This window comes from Myxocyprinus asiaticus, chromosome 8, assembly GCF_019703515.2.
Source record: "Myxocyprinus asiaticus isolate MX2 ecotype Aquarium Trade chromosome 8, UBuf_Myxa_2, whole genome shotgun sequence".
NCBI lineage: Eukaryota > Metazoa > Chordata > Actinopteri > Cypriniformes > Catostomidae > Myxocyprinus > Myxocyprinus asiaticus.
Window position 1 is genome coordinate 54,448,049 of NC_059351.1, and position 20,400 is coordinate 54,468,448.

General features: G+C 38.3%; 1 protein-coding gene across 1 annotated transcript; it reads right to left on the reverse strand.

The window, feature by feature from the left end:
• Positions 1 to 9,055: 9,055 nt before the first annotated feature.
• LOC127444661 (neoverrucotoxin subunit alpha-like) lies at positions 9,056 to 19,728 on the reverse strand. Its single transcript, XM_051704172.1, has 5 exons — positions 19,671 to 19,728; positions 12,680 to 12,737; positions 10,027 to 10,198; positions 9,837 to 9,874; positions 9,056 to 9,730 (listed from the first exon to the last, which is right to left on the reverse strand). The coding sequence occupies exons 3-5, from the start codon at positions 10,170 to 10,172 to the stop codon at positions 9,159 to 9,161; spliced, it is 756 nt and encodes a 251-aa protein (XP_051560132.1). The 5' UTR covers positions 10,173 to 10,198; positions 12,680 to 12,737; positions 19,671 to 19,728; the 3' UTR covers positions 9,056 to 9,158.
• Positions 19,729 to 20,400: the final 672 nt, after the last annotated feature.

Sequence of the window (20,400 nt, forward strand, 5' to 3'; positions counted from 1 at the left end):
TAAGTCCATTAAGTGCAACTTAAACATATCTTTCTGGCATCTTTCATAGATTATCAAAGACAATGGGACATTTAATAAAGTCTATTAATGTATTTTGATAATTGGAAATCCATTGTAAACTATTTCAGAGGATAGAAAAGTGTTGAAATCAATAGGCAGTCTCCACAGTCTGTGCATGCGACGTGATAGGTCTAAATTTACAAGACACTTATATTAGCCTTCATTGATAAGCATAATGGTAATGGCAATAGAAAGATGATATGTTCATATTAAACATATTATTTAAGAAGACAATAAATCTTCTATTTTTTATTAAAATAGCCTATTTTTAATATAGCCTAGGATTTATTAAATCCTTAATAAATAGGCTAGTTAAAATATGGTTAACAGAGGATATTAGAGTGAGAGTGTGCAACGAGAGATTCCCTCTCTCTCTCTTCATCCTCCTCCTCTTCTTCTTCCTCCAATGGCTGGTTCAAATCGGCTCACCTATAGTCTTTTTAGAAGACAGTAACAAATTGCAGGATGCATAATTATTAATGATTAATTATTATTAATAGTTATTATTAAAGACTTTGTCATTGTACTGCTGTGCAAAATAACACAATTTTGTTGGTATCCCACGTTCTCAAACATTTACATAAGACAACAGCATCAACAATAAATATAAAAATGCAAACAGATTAATATAGATTAAAAGTAAAAAATAAAATAAAATAAAAAATACATTTAAAATGTGTAGTGCAATTACAAATATAGTTTATAGATGGAGATCAGTCAGAAAGTGTTCAAAAGTTGTACAGCTCTAGCAAAAAAGCTATTTTTCAGTCTTGTGGTACGAGAGTAGATTGTCCTGTATCTCCTACCCGAAGGGAGGAGATCAAAGAGATAGTGTGCCGGGTGAGTGGGATCCCTAATAATTTCGGAGGTTCTGCTCCGACATCTAGAAAAATAAATGTCCTCAACTGATGGTAACTGTGTGCCGATGATATTTTGTGCCATTTTGGTAACTCATTGCATAGCTCTCTCTTGTACAACTGCTGAACCAAGATGTGATACAGTATGTCAGTACAGTCTCCACTGCACATCGATAAAAGTTCACAAGAAGTTTGAGGCAATCTTGCTTTCTTTAATCTTCTCAGAAAATAAAGATGTTGTTGTGCCTTTCCAGTGACAGTGGAGGTGTGTGTAGTCCAAGAAAAGTCCTCTGTAATGTTCAACCCCAAGACTTTAAATCAGGTGACTCTCTTAACAGCCACTCCATTTATGAACACAGGACTCAGATCAGTTTCCTTGTCTTCCTAAATTCCACCACGATCTCTTTTGTCTTCTTGGTGTTAAGGATGAGATTATTGTTGGAACACCATGCTGTCAGATTTTGTAGTTCGTCCCTGTATGCATACTCAGTGTTCGTAATCAAACCAATGATTGTTATATCATCTGCAAATTTTACAATGGTGTTTGTTACATGAGCAGGTAGGCAGTCATGAGTGAAGAGTGCAAATCACAGGGGACTCAGCACACATCCCTGTGGAACACCAGTATTCAGGTTAAGACTTGAAGTATACTTTCCTAGTCTGACATTCTGAGAGCGGTTGGTTAAAAACTCCAAAATCCAGCTGCAGATGGCTGCACTTATTCCCAAGCTGTAGGGTTTGGACACAAGTGCTTTGGGGATGACCGTGTTAAAGGCCGAGCTAAAATCAACAAACATCATTCTGACATATGTGTTCGACTTATCCAGGTGACCCAAGGGGGTATGCAAAGCAATGTTGATAGCATCCTCTGTTGATCTATTCTCCCAGTAGGCAAACTGATGCTGATCTAGAGTGGCTGGAATTGCACTTTTAATGTGTGCCAGAATCAACTTCTCAAAGCACTTTGATATTAAAGGCGTAAGTGCAATTGGCCGATAATTATTCAAGCAACATTTGTTGTAGTTTTAAGACACTTAGGAATGACAGTACAGGTCAAGGAGAGGTTAAAGATGCTGGTAAACACCTCTGATAGCTGGTCGGTGCATTTCTGAAGTACACGCCCAGTAATACCATCAGGACCAGCCGCTTTCCTCACATTTACACTGTGCAAAACTCTTCTGACGTCATCTGTATCAAATATTAACGATTCTTGTTGGTCAAGTGACAGTGCAGGCTGTGCTACTCCATTACTGATGTTCTTTGTGTCAAAACGGGTAAAGAACATGTTAAGTTCCTCTGCCAAACAAAGATTGCCATTTATGGATGGATTGTCATTCCTTTTATAATCTGTGACAGCTTGTATGCCTTGCCACATATGTCGGGAATTACCATCATTAAAACTGTTCTCAATCCTGAGTTTATAATTAAATTTTGCTGTCTTAATACCTTGTTTTAGATTAGCTCTGGCCAAACTATAGGCTACCATATCACCTTCCCTGTAAGCAGCATCTCTTTGTTTTAATAGATTTTTAACTTCTTTGGTCATCCATGGTTCCTGGTTAGAGAAGACATGTATTTCCTTGAATGTGGTAACATTGTCTATGCAGAAATGAATATAGGAGAGGACAGATGAGGTGTAATGCTCTAAGTCTATAGAAGAGTTATTTCTAGTAAATATACTCCAATTTGTACACTCAAAACAGTCCTGCAATTGTAACATTGCTCCCTCTCTAACCACTTTACTAGTGGCTTGTAAGCTGGCACCATTTATAGGGAAAGATGGTCAGACTGTCTAAGATGGGGACATGGCAGGACTTTATATGCATTATCATCATTTGTATATACATGATCTAAAATGTTCTTGCCCCTGGTTGGGCATTTAACATTCTGATAAAATTTTGGATATACTGACTTAATGTTCACCTGATTAAAATCCCCTGCCACAATGAAAACTCCTTCAGGATGTGACTTCTGCTGTTTACTAATGGCAGTGTATAATAGCTTAAGAGCCAATTTTACGTTGGCATTTGGAGGTATATAGACAGCAGTCACAAGAAGCACAGAGAATTCCCTTGGGAGATAAAAGAGCCTGCACCTCACCACAGTATACTCCAAATCAGGTGTACAAAGTTTGTCCATGATGACTGCGTTTGTGCACCAGGCATTATTCACATATATGCAAAGTCCACCTCCTACTTTCTTGCCAGCATTAGATGTTCTGTCTGCACAGAACAATGTACAACCTGTTAGTTCCACTGCAGAGTCTGGAATATTGTCATTTAGCCATGTCTCCTTCATAATCAGAATACAATAGTTCTTAGTACCTTGTTGCGATGTCATCCTAAATCATTTTCGTCCATCTTATTTGAAAGGGATTGAACATTTGCAAGAAATATTGTTGGTAGTGGAAGTTTATAAGGTGTAGCCTTTAGCTTGACTTGTATTCCTGCTTTCTTTCCTCACTTCTGCTTTCATTCTCTCCGCCGCCGTCCGCGTCTTTCCACTGGAGTGGTGAGCCAAACTGAACCCAGTGATGTGAAAATCTCCACTGGGATTTGTTTACAGTTAAAACTGAAGTGGTTGACAAGTATCTATATCCACAGTAAAACGAGTCCTATATCAACATAACCTGAAAGACTGCTCAGCAAGGAAGAAGCCACTGCTCCAAAACCGGCAATAAAAAAGCCAGACTACAGTTTGCAAGTGCACATGGGGCAAAGATCTTACTTTTTGGAGAAATGTCCTCTGGTCTGATGAAACAAAAATTGAACTGTTTGGCCATAATGACCATCGTTATGTTTGGAGGAAAAAGGGTGAGGCTTGCAAGCTGAAGAACACCATCCCAACCGTGAAGCATGGGGGTGGCAGCATCATGTTGTGGGGGTGCTTTGCTGCAGGAGGGACTGGTGCACTTCACAAAATAGATGGCATCATGAGGAAGGAAAATTATGTGGATATATTGAAGCAACATCTCAAGACAGCAGCCAGTTAAAGCTCGGTCGCAAATGGGTCTTCCAAATGGACAATGACCCCAAGCATACCTCCAAAGTTGTTGCAAAATGTCTTAAGGACAACAAAGTCAAGGTATTGGAGTGGCCATCACAAAGCCCTGACCTCAATTTGATAGAAAATGTATGGGCAGAACTGAAAAAGCATGTGCGAACAAGGAGGCCTACAAACCTGACTCAGTTACACCAGTTCTGTTTGGAGGAATGGGAAAAAATTCCAGCAACTAATTGTGAGAAGCTTGTGGAAGGATACCCAAAATATTTGACCCAAGTTAAACAATTTAAAGGCAATGCTACCAAATACTAACAAAGTGTATGTAAACTTCTGACCCACCGTGAATGTGATGAAAGAAATAAAAGCTGAAATAAATAATTCTCTCTACTATTATTCTGACATTTCACATTCTTAAAATCAAGTAGTGATCCTAACTGACCTAAGACAGGGAATGTTTTCTACGATTAAATGTCAGGAATTGTGAAAAACTGAGTTTAAATATATTTGGCTAAAGTGAATATAAATTTATGACTTCAACTGTAAGAAGTGCATGTACTGCAAAATAACAGCAAAAACAACATTCTATAGCATTGTGTTCACTGGTTGACAAAAACAAACACACAGTGTGACTAGTTTAGTCCAATTCAGTACCAAATGACTGAGTGAAGCGGATGAACCAGATCTTATAATGAATCACTCCAAATTACTCACTAACTCATGAATGTTGAATCATTCTGACAAATCCTGCACTGGACAAACTTACCGAATCAGTCAGAGTGGTTATTAATCAACCTTTGACTCACTGAACCACAAGTATTTTTAGTTGTTTGAATCAAAATGAGGCAAGAACTGTTTTGTGTACATAATGGTTCACAAATCTTAAAATAGTACACTTGTTCATGCAGCGTGTAGTTACAGGCACACATTTGTGACACAATTTTTGTTATTAATGATTTTATGATTTATTTATGAACTAAGTTCAGCCATGAAACTCTGCTGGACGCAAGCTGACAGGTTCTCCGAATGATAATCTGTTTAGCCATTTGGCTCGCTCACATGTGAAATGTTAAGACAATCAGTTGCATGGTGTGAGCCGATTGGTCCTTCAAAATGTATTCAGGTAGCCAATCAGCTCACGTTTCTCTCGTGTACCATTTAAATTGCTCAGTCATGCAGTTACAATTCACTGCAGCTCATTGCAAGAGTTTTTCTCTGAAAATGCTAATTGTTCTGGTGGATCTGCTTGTATGGTAAGGTCATCTTTGGCCATGTCATACAGAAGTGCATAAGCCTTAGCCAAATCTGGCTGGCACACATCACTATCCTAGGTTATTATTAGACTAAATTAATCCACACCTAGATAGTCTAAGTCACTAGTTAACTGTGCTTTCCCGGTTCAGGTAAACATTATGAGTTAAGTAACTAGCTGTTTAAGCTAATCGACTAGGCCGAGGCACACATAGAAATTTAGTTCATTAGTGTTATGCCATTGGCCAGCAGCCAGTGCTCACCTAGTTAGCATACGCACATGGCTAATTGGGGCGCAGATGTACATAAGTCTGGGCAATTAGATCTGCTTGATTGGGGGTTGTGTTTCATGTTTACAGCACATGTTATGATCCCAAGCAGCTTCCCTGCTTGTTGGGGGGACTGTTTATAGTGTCTGACTGAGCAGCAGCGTGTCTCACATGCTCAATGCAGCATGTCTTGCGTTTTGTGCAGCAGCAGCATGTCCACATGCTAACTCTGTATATGTATTTCCTAAGAGTTGCAAGTCTCCATACTTGCTCTGTAGCAGGAGCAGCAGCATAGCAGATCTAGTCCCCCCAAGACCAATATCCAATCAACATGCCAAACTTTTCTGAGAGTTGTCATAGCGGAAAAACTTTATTTTTATTACAAAAGTGAAACATTAAAATATACAACGTAAAATATATAAAGGAATGGGGAGCTCCCCCTACTGCAAAAGTAGAATTGTTTAAGAAACATTGAATTTGCAACGTGTGCAATGTGTGACAAAGTAGTGTCCCGAGATCTCACTCTGGGTGAGAATAGTTGGACATTAATTCCATATTTAATTAAATCCAGTTTTTAATTTATGGTGATGTGTGGAACCAGTGAGCTGTTTCTAAGCATTGATTATCAATGTGGTGTGTGTGAGAGTGAGAGAGCGAGCGCGATCAGGTAGTGTGATTACCTGTGTGTGTGGCCTCTCAGGAGAGGTCAATGGTGAAGCTGTTTCTTTAACTCTATTTCTCAGCTGTAGGGTTGTAGTAATTTGCTCCAAGTGATCCTGGAATGAGAGACAATGCCTATGTTTTGACTTTTATAAAACCCACTAATTACAAAAGACATTTTGTGCAGAATTTTAATCACCCAGCATGCAAAACTGATTCTACCTTGACCAAAGAATAATAAAAGAAACAGGCATAATAATAGACAAAATGCTGTTTGTTTTTATCTGGAAAAGCAGAACACGTTACACAAAGAAATTCTGATGTTTTGCCTTCTTGTGAGAACACGGCTGTTATTGTTTCTGTATCGCTGCCAGCATCCCGGTCTTATGTCACACCCCGCCTCCTTGTTTGCTGATAGATTCATTAGTAACACCTGCCCTATATTAACCTACTTAATTTCTCTCCCTATTTTAGTCTCCTTGTGTGTGCTGTCCAGTGCTAGTTCATCTAGTTGGTCCTGTTTGTGTCTCCCAGTGTTCTTGTTGGTCCTGATCACCTTCCTAGTTCCATTTGGTCCTGTTCCCCATTTCACATCTGCCCCAGCCTGGATTCCTTTTTCCCTTATGGGATAGTTGTTGTTTTCCCCCTTGTGGGAGTTTGAGTTTGTAAATAAAGTATTTTGGTTTTTAACTCTGCGTTTGGGTCACTGCAGCAACTGTGATGCCTTGAGTTAAAGAAAGGCTTTATATAAATAAAGCATATTATAATTATTAATTTATATAGTTCAGTACTTTATGATGTAATCTTTATTTTACCTTACCTTGAAAACATTTAGATTTTTTTTTTTTTTTTTTTAGTAGATCTTCTGAACTGAAGTCTTATTCATCAGAAGTTCTGAAACTCTTTCCACTTCTGCTTTTCTGTAAAGCCTGAGGCAGAGTTTTTTTCTATAAACCTTTAGTCAGACCAAAACAAATGAAACTGGTTTTTCAAGACTCAAAACATGTAGTGAAAGACATCCACACACACACCACTTCTTTTTAACAGGGAAACAAAGACAATACGTTTACTGTGAACTAAAGCTTTTATCAACCAATTAACAAAGCACATGACACCGTGCACTTCCGCAGTTAATTCAGGATGGACTTTCAAAGGCCTTAATAATTACTCTTAAGTTCAATCAATATCTTTTAGTCTTCAAGGAATATTCTGGGTTCAATGCAAGTTAATCTCAATCGACAAAGAGGGACAGGTCGAAACATTTTTGTGGTAATCAATATTATGCCACAAATGCTGTCGATTGAGATTAACTTGGAACATTCCTTTAAACATTGCCCATCAAAAATCTACTCAGTTTACTCGAATAATACATGACTTATGTTACTCTTAGCTAACTGATATTGGCATTATATTCATGCACTATAAAAATACAAATGTCTTGACCTAAAATGAGGAGTGACTTACTGTATTAGCATTTTTCACTAGGGTTGCCAACTTCATTTAAGGAAAGTAAGGGACACTAAAAGGGACATTCTTCATTTGAAATTCAGTATATGTCATTAGTGATTTCTGTAAACCATTGGTGGCAGTTGAAAAATGACCACATTGTTAACTAAAATAAAACACTGTGCACTTGCATTGTATGCAGCTATGTATGTGTATAAAAGGATAGCCAATGCTTGACTGAATTAAGTGTTAAAATGCAATTGAAATACAATCGCTTTGATTTGGGCGCACAAACTTCGTTGCATTTCAAACGCATTACATATCAGTTTCACTTCCAACTCGACAAATTATAACACTAATAAACTGTAACTAAAAAATATGAATGAAATTAACAGACTCACAGTTTGACTTGTAAGTGCTTTATTTTTAAGACATTTAAGTAACATAGTATTAAATCAATAGAAGGCAACATGTCAGCGGTCATTTGCAGTTCCAAATAACACATATCTTAATCAAGTCGGATGAAATGTAACTAAATGTTCACAAAAGGCTGGCGTTAGATTCATATCACCCATGCTGGACTGCACTTTTATATGACTTTAGATTGTTCTTCATGAAGCAAAGTTTCAGTGTTTGATAAACGGTAAGCCAATTTTCTTTTTTTACTTCTGTTGTGGTGTGCTGTGGGGCCGCCATGCCACGTTAAAACTGTGTATGTTTACTGTTACTATTCTGTTATGAAAGTTGCGTACGATGCTTACATAAATTACAGCTTACAAAATGTACTTGCTTGGAGAAGAAATTATAAAGAGAATAAGTGATTTCTGGTTTGAGTTGGGTTTGGACTTAAAATCTGACATAACTGGGTTTGTGCTTCACTTTAAAAAGTAGATTGAAAATTCTGTCATCATTTACTCACCCTCATGCCATCCCAGATGTGTATGACTTTCTTTCTTCTGCAGAACGCAAATGAAGATTTTCAGAAGAATATTTCAGCTCTGTTGGTCCATACAATGCAAGTGAATGGTGACCAGAACTCTGAAGCTCCAAAAATCACAAAGGCAACATAAAAGTAATCCATAAAACTCCAGTGGTTTAATCCATGTCTTCTGAAGTGAACCAGATGCTTTTCGGTGAGAAAAGACTAAAATGTAACTCCTTTTCCACTGTACATCTTATCGGCACTCTCCTTGGCAATCATGATTTCAAGCTTGATTACACTTACTATAGCACCATCTAACACTCTGTGTATGCGTCAAGCACTAGGAAGTGTAATCGAGCTTTAAATCATGATAAGTAGATTGATGTCAAGATTTGTAGTGAAAAGGGAGTTATATTTTGGTCTGTTCTCAACCAAAACCAACTGGATCACTTCAGAAGACATGGATTTAACCACTGGAGTCTTATGGATTACTTTTATGCTGCCTTTATGTGCTTTTTGGACCTTCTGATGTCTGGTCACCATTCACTTGCATTGTATGGACCAACAGAGCAGAAATATTCTTCTTTAAATCTTCATTTGTGTTCTGCAGAAGAAAGAAAGTCATACACATCTGGGATGGCATGAGGGTGAGTAAATGATGAGAGAATTTCCATTTTTGGGTGAACTGTCCCTTTAAGGCCCATGCAGACCTCTACTGTGTCTATCAATTTGACACAGAGAGATTGAGGAGTCAGAAGAACCAAAATAATCAAACCCAAATCCTGCATAGAGTGGTTCAGTGAATGTGGTGTTGAATGTGTGTAAGTGTGTGAGTGTGTGTGTGTCAGAGACGCTGTAGAAGGACAGAGTGCCGGCCGACCAGTCCAGATACACTCCAGCTCTCTTAGACGTGGGTGAAGTGACCGATATAAACGTTTTCTCATTATGACAAACAATCAATCTGTGATCTAAACGGATTAGACTCCATGACTTTTCATTGAGTCCAAACCTACAATGAACACTGTCTCCTTTCCTTCTGATTCCTTTATATGACACCACTATATCACCCCACCCGCTCCATTCAGCCTCCCAGTAACAGCGTCCAGTCAGACTCTCTCTACACAGAACCTGAGGATGGTAATCAAATCTGTCTGGATGATCAGGATATGACTGCTCCTTTATCACATATGTGACCTTCCTGTTCTCCTCAGACAAAGAGAGATAATTGTTTGCTGTGTTTGGATCCAGTGTGAGATCACAGGCATCTGAACACAAGGAGAGAAAAAACAACATTTATAACACAACAAAACAACAACTAAATGTGTGTGTGTGTGTGTGTGTGTGTGCGCGCGTGCATGTGTGTAGACCTACATTTGTGTAGTCCTGCTGTAAACTGTCCCCCATCATCACTATAAAACATAAAAAACATAAAAATGATGCCAAATTCTGTTCATTTCGTACAAAAATAAATGCATTTGTTTTAAACCACAGTCTCTTTCTCACACACATACACACACACACACACACTCTTCCCCCTGTGATCACCCCGCTCCAACCTCACCTTGAGTTTTCCATTCCCCGCTTCCCACCTGCTCTGCGTTCACTCCATATCAAATTTGCATGCCCGATTTTTCTAACCACGCGTCTTTGAACGTGCAGAATGCGCATGGGATTATTTGCCAGAATTTGTGGTCCACAAGGTGGCATTGGCAACACTCACAACTGAGCCATTGCTGTCACAAAGAAGCACTAAAAGATGTAATCATCACAGTATCGTACCACCCAAATAGTTTAGTATCTCTCTTTTTGATCTCCTTTCTTCTACACTTCTCTACTACTATCATAATGAAGTTGTTTACAAAATATTTGGTTAAGGAAAAGAAGAAAACAACATAACCCAGAACATAAATCATTTATAACCTAAACCAATGATCCAGTTACCAGTCACTACACACCCGATGACAAATTTAAGGCTGAGGCTCAACCCATGCACTATTATTTGCAATCTGTGTGTGTTTTACTCTAATCATCGTATATATGTTGTATATTGTGCATGTCTCCTGTTATGTATGTTTGGCACTGTATCATACTGTCTGTTCTTATGTTTCCCCCTGCTGATCCCACTTATGCATGTGCTTTTTTTTTCTCATGTATCTCTTTTAACTGAATGAACTACACTATATTGCCAAAAGTATTCGCTCATCTGCCTTTAGACGCATATGAACTTAAGTGACATCCCATTCTTAATCCATAGGGTTTAATATGACGTCGGCCCACCCTTTGCAGCTATAACAGCTTCAACTCTTCTGGGAAGCCTTTCCACAAGGTTTAGGAGTGTGTTTATGGAAATTATTGACCATTCTTCCAGAAACGCATTTGTGAGGTCAGACACTGATGTTGGATGAGAAGGCCTGGCTCACAGTCTTCGCTCTAATTCATCCCAAAGGTGCTCTATCGGGTTGAGGTCAGGACTCTGTGCAGGCCAGTCAAGTTCTTCCACACCAAACTCGCTCATCCATGTCTTTATGGACCTTGCTTTGTGCACTGGTGCGCAGTCATGTTGGAACAGGAAGGGGTCATCCCCAAACTGTTCCCACAAAGTTGGGAGCATGGAATTGTCCAAAATCTCTTGGTATGCTGAAGCATTCAGAGTTTCTTTCACTGGAACTAAGGGGCCAAGCCCAGCTCCTGAAAAACAACCCCACACCATAATCCCTCCTCCACCAAACTTCACAGTTGGCACAATGCAGTCAGACAAGTACCGTTCTCCTGGCAACCGCCAAACCCAGACTCGTCCATCAGATTGCCAGATGGAGAAGCGTGATTCGTGACTCCAGAGAACGCGTCTCCACTGCTCTAGAGTCCAGTGGCGGCGTGCTTTACACCACTGCATCCGACGCTTTGCATTGCACTTGGTGTTGTATGGCTTGGATGCAGCTGCTCGGCCATGGAAACCCATTCCATGAAGCTCTCTACGCACTGTTCTTGAGCTAATCTGAAGGCCACATGAACTTTGGAGGTCTGTAGCGATTGACTCTGCAGAAAGTTGGCGACCTCTGCGCACTATGCGCCTCAGCATCCGCTGACCCCGCTCTGTCATTTTACGTGGCCTACCACTTCGTGGCTGAGTTGCTGTCATTCCCAATCACTTCCACTTTGTTATAATACCACTGACAGTTGACTGTGGAATATTTAGTAGTGAGGAAATTTCACGACTGGACTTGTTGCACAGGTGGCATCCTATCACAGTACCACGCTGGAATTCACTGAGCTCCTGAGAGCGGCCCATTCTTTCACAAATGTTTGTAGAAGCAGTCTGCATGCCTAGGTGCTTCATTTTATACACCTGTGGCCATGGAAGTGATTGGAACACCTGAATTCAATTATTTGGATGGGTGAGCAAATACTTTTGGCAATATAGTGTATCTGTAGCAATAATATATATATATATATATATGATAAAACATAACGTATATATCTTAAACTTTCATTTATGTTTTCAACTTATTTATTTTTTGCATAATTTGTTGCATAATTATAACTTGTAAACAAATAATGATTATAATAATAAATTATCATTATTATTATTATTATTATCATTATTGACTTTTAGAATTTTAAATGCAACAGTAATATATTTTAACATTCTGAACTCTCCAGGACGTCCTGTATGTGTCTGTTTGTGGGCTATTCACAGTAGTGTAATTCACTTTTTATTCAAATTCTGGTAAAATGCTCCTCCGGTGCCGTTCTAAATGCATATTATAAGTGAACCGAACTATTGAGCATCTACATCTGAGATGTTGTTCATGAGTAACATAAATCGTGAGTTGAATAAAATGCATGAATCATATGAACTGCTTTAATGGTGTTTTGTTGTTCTTTTATGCCATTTTTGGAGCTTGACTTTAACGAACATGACTAACACACAGTATCAGATTTGGATAAGGCTTGTCAGACCGATACCCGATCAAAACGTCAGTATCGGAGCTGATAATGATCCGTATGTTTGTCTACAGATTCTTTTGAGTTTTAAGAACAATTATGATTCAGGCTTTATCTTCTTCTTCTCCTTCTAGAACAATATGACTTGTTCAATACGACAATGACAATAAACTACATGAAAAAAGATCTGATAAACATATCACACGATGCATTAACATTAAAAACACGATATGCCTCAGTTTATGGAAGAATCAGTTTGAGACACAAACCTCAGTGTGTTCAGTTGATACGGTGGACTCTTCTGTACATCAGAGAGAACATTCACTCCTGAACAGAACAGTTGAAAAAGAACATTTACTCACCCTCATGTCATGCCAAACAGAAAGAATAACTGTGTAAACATATTTTCATTTCTTAATGTTATAAATGAACACATTAACTTTGACATTGCTAATTATGACCAAGGTCCACAAAAATAAACATTGCAAGTTAAAAGGCATTTATAATCATTATTACTCGATTGACAGCTCTTATTTAAAGGATATTTAGCTCCAACTTTCACCAAATACACCTGAACCAGTTAATACGGTCTTCAGGATAACTTTTTAATTCCAGGCATTTGTTTTGGAGCAGGGTTGGAGCTGAACTCTGCATAAAGATGGATCAATCCCAGCAGCAGGGTTGGCTAGCCCTGTCTAATAGTAATAGGTCTAATATTACTAAAAAGCTTTTAAAAGTAAGATAGATATAATAGAGTACCGTCTATTTCCATTGTTTATTCTTCATTTGCCTGTTTGCTTCTTTTCATAAATAAAACTTTACTTTCTATTTCAACTAAATTTTTATTGGATTTTCAGATTATGACAAAACAAAACATGGACAGTAAGAGACTGGATTAATTAAATCAAATAATAGTAAATAAATACAGTTCTATACCTGTATATGTACGTATACATGAATGTGATTATACACATACGCACGTAACAACAGTACATGCAAAATAAGTTTACACATGTTCAGTCAGACTTTCTATCCCATTCGCTTATAAGATTCTATGATGTGTGCACAACCATGTTTTCCCATAATTACAAGCAGATTACGATTTGTTCAAATTCAAAGATCTTCATGCATGTCATCCTGTTAAAAAAAAAAAAAAACATATATATATATATATATATATATATATATATATATATATATATATATATATATAATTATATATTATTATTATTATTATTATTATTATTATTTTTTTTTTTTTTTTGTCTTTGCTGTAGATTTGTATTTGCATAAGTGTACTGTTCAAAATGGTCATTTGGTGTGTGTATCCTGGATGCTTCAACCTTCAGAAACCCTAAAGAAAATTCACGCCGGGAAAAATAGAAACTTTTCATCGATTGCCTACACATGATCGTGAGCGATTGAAGCTCTGGCTTATTGCGCTGAACGTGGATATCAGTACACCCCTACATTCTCTCAAATATTGGAGGGTGTGCAGTGAACATTTCACCCCTGAGGATTTCAGACCATCGAAAGAAACAAAGGGTCGATATCTGAATTCATCGGCTGTGCCCGTGCTGTTTTTCCAGCGAACTCAGGTATGTGTAAAAACATTGTCATTGTCACGCCTCCCTCGGGCACTGCACGTCCCTCAGTGCTCCGCTCCTCATCACCCGATTTCTAATTCACTGCACCTGCACTCAATTCATTCACTCATCACTGCCTGCATAAATATCTCACCTCCACGCCACTTCACTGTCAACTCTCACACAAAGGACACTTGGTTTCACTAACTACAACTTGTGTGGCTTGAATTCCTGACAGTCATACGGCCTACATATTTCTGCTAAAGAAAACGCACAAGTAGATAACACAACGGCGTTGCTCCTAAATTAAGGATGGTTATTTACTGCAGTAATGTTTTTATTATTATTTGGAAATAATAATATATATATATTTGTTTTGAAATTGTTTTGGACTGTTTTGGTTTGTGAACAGCACAAGTTTCTCATGTAAACTATGACACGCTTCCTGACTCCTCCACGTGACACGTGACCTTACCAACGAGCTTACGTCAACCCTCACATGAGCGCACTTCACAGAGATGTACGGAAGCGAACATTTGTAGTTAAAGTATATAATATTGTTTTGTTTCTAAAAAATAATCAATCGTTTGGGTTCGGAAGAACTTTATTTGTCGACTGGAGTCATGTGGATTATTTTGATGCACCCTAAATATGCATTTTGGACTGTCAAAAAATGGAGTACGTTCCCTTGTATTGTTTAGAGGAGGAGGCCTGAAATGAAATCCTAAAAATCTTAAATTCTGTTTTGATGGGGTCACATGACCCCATGCAAGAAGCAGACGTGTGAGTGACGAGCTCTGCGCACTTTGCTAAATTTTTAATTATTTTCATGTTATAATCTGGTGAAATTTGATACACCCAGTTACACATTTGCTCTTTGAGGCAAAACATGGCAAAGAAGTCAAAATCTTCAGGCTCTGAAGACATTAAAAGACACTTATGTGTTCAGGATGAAAGCCCCTACAGGCCTACAGACCGGGGACTCGACTGGGGAGAGGAGATCCAGCGTCAGTTGTCCAACATATCGGTGATGCTGACGAAGGTTCTTGCTGACTTAGAGGATCTCGCTGTAATACGTCGATCGATTACAGCGATGGAAATAAAATTCTCTGAGTTAGGTACAAGAGTGTCTGATGTTGAGAGACGAATCGATTGTCTGGAGTCTTCAGAGAGGGAATTAACCGCTAATCCGCCCATGACCAAAGTTGATTTGGAACATCTCCTTGAAAGCTTGAAGATCTTGAGAATAGAAGACGCAGGAATAACGTTCGAATTGTTGGAATTCCTGAGCATGAGGAGGGCAGAGATATGGTGAAATTCCTAGACGTGCTTTTCCTGAGTCTGCTCAACATAACAGACCACAAGCTGGAAATCGAGCAAGCTCACAGAGTACCGGCTCACAGATCTGCTGAGGGAGATAGGCCCCGATCGATTCTGGCCAGATTTCTGAGATTCAAAGATCTTGTGTTGCGCCAGGCGAAGAGCAAAGGGAAGCTTTCTTGGAAGAACCATAGTATTTTCTTGTTCCCGGACTTTGTGAGTTCGACAAGAGAGAAACGTGATCGGTTCAAAGAATGTAAGAAACTCTTACATCAGTGAAAGATCACTTTTGCTCTGATGTTTCCGGCCAAACTGAGAATAGAAACAAAGGTCGGTCGCAAAGTGTTTATATGTCCCAATCAGGCAATGTCTTTAATAGAATCAATGGGTGAGTAAACCATTGGATGTTTCTCATGTGAGTGGGTCGACTCGCTGAACTTACTCTTGCTTTTGAGGAAGCTGGGCGTCATTTTTTTTCTTTCTTTTTTTTTGCGTTGGCTCCACCGAGCGGCTGGAGCTTGTTTTGTGAATAACACTTTTCCTTAAAGGAACTTTTGCATTGATGAAAGATTACTTTTGCATTGAAGTTCCCGGCCAGATTGAGAGTGGACACTTTGGATGACCGCAAAATATCTACATGCTCACACAAAGGATATCTTTTATAAAGTTGACGGATTGTGTAAGTCATGGTATATACTTTTATGCGGCCTCCGAGTGAATTGACTCGATCATCCGAGGAACCGGGATGCCGGTTTTGTTTCTTTTTGTATTGGTTCCGCCTAGTGGCTGGAGCTTGTTCTATTGAATATCACTCCTTTGGAACAGCTGTGGATTAATCTGTTCGTTCTTCATGCTTATTCCTCCTGCTGGCTGTAGTTTGTTTTGTTGAGTATTTTTACAGGACATTGGAATGATTACGTCATCCGTTGAACTCATAACAGCCGGCTCGCTGAACATTCGTTTGTCTCTCTGAGGAATCTGAAATCTGTTTTATATCAGCTGGAATTTGTTTTGTGGAAGATCACACCTTTGAGACAGTTCTGTGAATGAATCTACACATTCTTTGTGTTCATTCTTCCTATTGGCTGGGGTTTATTTTACAAAGTATTTTCTGTTATGTAAATTTGCCTCACAAGTCACAAATTTGTGAGGCAAAATTGAGCAATCCGATGGCAAAGTTGTCGTGGGTGTTCATGGACCTTTTGAGTATAAAGGGATTGTCGCCGGTTGGCGCTGTCGTGCGCGGGGTTAATGCGCACATTTTTCTTTTTTCTGTTTGTTTTGTTCGGGGGGAAGTTCGGGGTTTGATTGTTGCAGTAAGGCATTCACATAGGGAAAACAAAAAAAGGTGGGTTAAAGTATGTCTTTCTCCGCTTTTAGATTAGTAACCTATAGACCACGCAAAATTTCTAAAATTGATGTAGGCTAATAATTTATTGCACTTGGAAATTCCTTATGGATAATGCACAAACATGACATAGATTTCTATAATTGTATCCAATTGTATCTGCTGATTTGGACTAAAACGTCCCGTAAATATATATATATTTTTTTAATGAAATTAAAGTGGTGTCAATCTTAACTAAAAGTTTACAGATGCTTAAAGGTGCAGTATGTAACCATTTTCATGTAATATTTGCCTTTTCTTTTTGCCAATGTGTGAACGGCTTGTAACGCAACTTAAAAAATGAGTCCTTCCTGGACTTCCGAGGTTGCCTATTAAAGCCTGTAGACTGATTTCCATGCGAAGGGAGCGGCAATCAGGTAGCTGGCTGCAGTTCACTTAATGGCCACAGGTGTCACTAATAACAAGGGTTTCTGAATCTTACAAACTGCACCTTTAAAGTTTTTGCTGGGAAAAGCCAAAGGATTTTTAGGACGTTTATGCACGCTCCCGAGAGCCTTGACTCAGTGCTTCTCTTCCGCTATTCAACAGCGACACCAAACTGCAACACTAGGTAACGGGGATTCAGTAGATAAATGTTTTTTTGTTTTGTTTTTTTTGGCTTACTCTGAGTTTGTGTAAGAGTCGGTGTTGTGCTGGGAGCCGAATATTTGCTGGATTCCATCTCTAAGATAATTATGCTACCTCATCTGTCAGCATGATGCCGGTGGATCACGTTCAGTCTCTTTTTACGTTACGTCATAGTTTGACTGATGTTGGCGTCTCTATGGAGCGTGTGCATGAGCACAAGCAGCAGGCAGCTGCTGCAGTTCACTTAACGGCCACAGGTGTCACTAATAACAAGGGTTTCTGAATCTTACATACTGCACCTTTAAAGTAAATGTATTAAAAGTAAAATAGTCATTAAAGTTGTAAAGAAAATGCATGATAAATATAAAGAAATTTTTTTTTAAAGAAAATGCAATCATTTATTTATTTTCATTTTGTAAGCTCTGTATTTAACACTTCTCCAAGTATTTTCTGCTTATTTATTTATTAAAATTTTTTATATAAAATTATAAGAAAAAACACTGAAAGAGCAGTGCCATGCATCACAAAAAAGTTGAACATATTGCGGATTCCAGGACTGGTTTTAGTTTGACAAAACTCTCCAAATCTGAATGTGATGAATATATTAAAATAGATAATATCTCGATGTGAAAGTAACTTTATATACTGTAGGTCCACAACAAGAACATTCAGGCTTGTAATTTTTAAAAGTTTAATATCTTGATTTGAAAATAAAAACATCGAAATGAAAAGCTTTACTATTAATTTAAATTACTAACTTAATATAATTTAACATGAATACACTATCGAATATTAAAAATGTGAGCATTTGGAAAATGAGTAGATAGTATGCACTAATAAAGACTTATTTATTCATTCTTTCTAGCAGCATAAGACACAATAAACACATATCTGGTGTGCTAGAGGGCTTGTATTGATGTGAAATACTGTATGTTCATGGCATCTCTGCCAGCACATCTTAATAAGAAGGGGTTTGGGTGACATTCACACTTCTCTGATATATCTACAGTATATTGTGGAGTGATTTAAGTTCTTATATTTTAAAGTCATTCAATCATTATTGATATTGTATTAATACCTTACTTGAAATTATATAATTATTTTAGGTTTATTTATTCACACATATTTTATTGCCAGTGTGGGAAAATTATTGGGAAAAAAATGTAAGTGTCTTTAAACAAATGCAAGACAGCCAAAAATCGATTTCTTGCATTAAATAATGATCATAAATAGCTTTTTTTGTAAATGTATACAATTGTCTCGTTGATGTGCACTTTACTGTCACTTTGCTCACAGCTGATTGGTCCAGATTCGGGATGAGATCTCTGATCGGGAACATAACCTGTCCCGGAGCAGGTTAGCCGATTAGCGTATGTTATTAGCGTGTGTGAAAGCCTATCCACTTTACTGGTACCGCAAATTCAGAGTTTGCTTAAGCTAAATGTAAACGTATCTAGCTAGCTGCTTAATCCTGCTTTGTGACATAGGCCACTTGAGTAGAGTGATAACGGCACACAAATGTTGCTATGGTGCAGACGCGGAGCGGGTTTCTTTCCGAGGAGCTCAGTGGGGTTTCTCTGAAAACAGTGAATTGGGGTGCGAGAGAGGAACGGACCATCTCATCTGGCCATAGTAATAGCAGTCGCACTACACAGCAGCGATGCTAAATCTCTGACACTGCCAGAACTTTGGGGGCTAAAGATCATCGCAAAGACTATTAATCGGCCATCGGTGAGCATGTCACACTAGATGTTGTAAGATTACCGATTTTGCCCTACGACGACAGAAATCATTTAGGATTCCCAAAATTTGTCTCAGACGGCAGAATCGTGGCCAAAACCGCACAGTGTGCACCGGGCTTTAGTGAGATCTTGAAAACTGTGTGGACTTTGTCCTTCCAGATGCAATAAGTACCAGATATATAAAAATATATCCCTGAAAACAAAAGGTAATATGCTGTTGTGCAGGAGGAATTTGCAAACGAGCCAGGACACAATGCCATGAACCTCGCAAATTTGAGCAAATACGGCAACGTTTTTTTCCTCATTAGCACCTATTTACAGCCTGCTTATTTCTAAGTGAACTTTAAAACACCCAACAAACCATGACATTTATACACAGTGTGCTTAGAACAATGGAAAAATGAAAGGGACAAAAAGAGTGTGTTTTAATTACATTCAAATAATCTAGTGCTGAAAGCATGCAACTTTAAGCAAATCTGAGGCCAAGACAAAAGCAAGAGTTTCAGTGATATTTAATTATTTACTGTATAAATGACACCCCATAGATGTATCATTTAAACTTTGATTATAAATCGTATTAACTCAGACATCAGTGTTAGCAGTGTGTCTCAAGCACAATTATAATGATACAAGTTACCATTTCCTGCATCATCACTGACTCCAGTGTGAACAGGACTGCTGATCTGAACTGGAGCATTTAGCACTAAAACAGAGACAGAAAGATGTTTTTACATTTCTTACAGAGATTTCATGTTTAACATTAGAGATATTCGTCCTGTAATACCTTCCTTGTGTTTGTTCTCTAACTGTTCAGCTTGATGGTTCTGTTTCAACTTCCTCAGGATGTCCACCGTGATGTTCACAGCTTTTTCTGGACCATAACGTCTCAGCATCTTATCCACTGTGTCCATTACATTTGCACTCTCCAGTTTCGAAATTGGAATGTGTCCATAAAGCTTTAAATACCACTGAAACCTATCCAGTTCATCTTTTATCAGCTCATCCAGAGCGTTTACAAGCAGCTCTGCAACATACTCCATCATCCGTCACTGACTTACTCCTGCTGAAGAGAAAGATTTGAAATAGTTTCACACTTCACATGTTGGTGTAAATGCTCAAATAAACACTAATATGATAAACTTGTCATCAGTTTAACACCGCAGTGTGAACGCTAAGAAAAGTTTGAGAAAACTGCATGAATAAATTCTGAGGCAGCTTGTAGAAGAACTAGTTTGTTCACATTTTTCACATCTCTCAATCTAAAGCACCTGACTGTCAGCAAGATACACAAGAGTCACACATTTATGATGACAAAAACACACAAAAGGGAATATTGCACTGAGTAGTTGGCTAATAGTACTTAAAAA

Excerpts from the sequence above, each read along its gene's own strand:
- LOC127444661 (XM_051704172.1), bottom strand. The coding sequence starts at position 10,172 with ATGCCACCTTGTGGACCACAAATTCTGGCAAATAATCCCATGCGCATT. Across the intron at positions 9,875-10,026 it reads CGGGGAATGGAAAACTCAAG|TGATGATGGGGGACAGTTTA; the intron begins GTGAGGTTGGAG and ends TATGTTTTATAG. Across the intron at positions 9,731-9,836 it reads TACAGCAGGACTACACAAAT|ATGCCTGTGATCTCACACTG; the intron begins GTAGGTCTACAC and ends CCTTGTGTTCAG.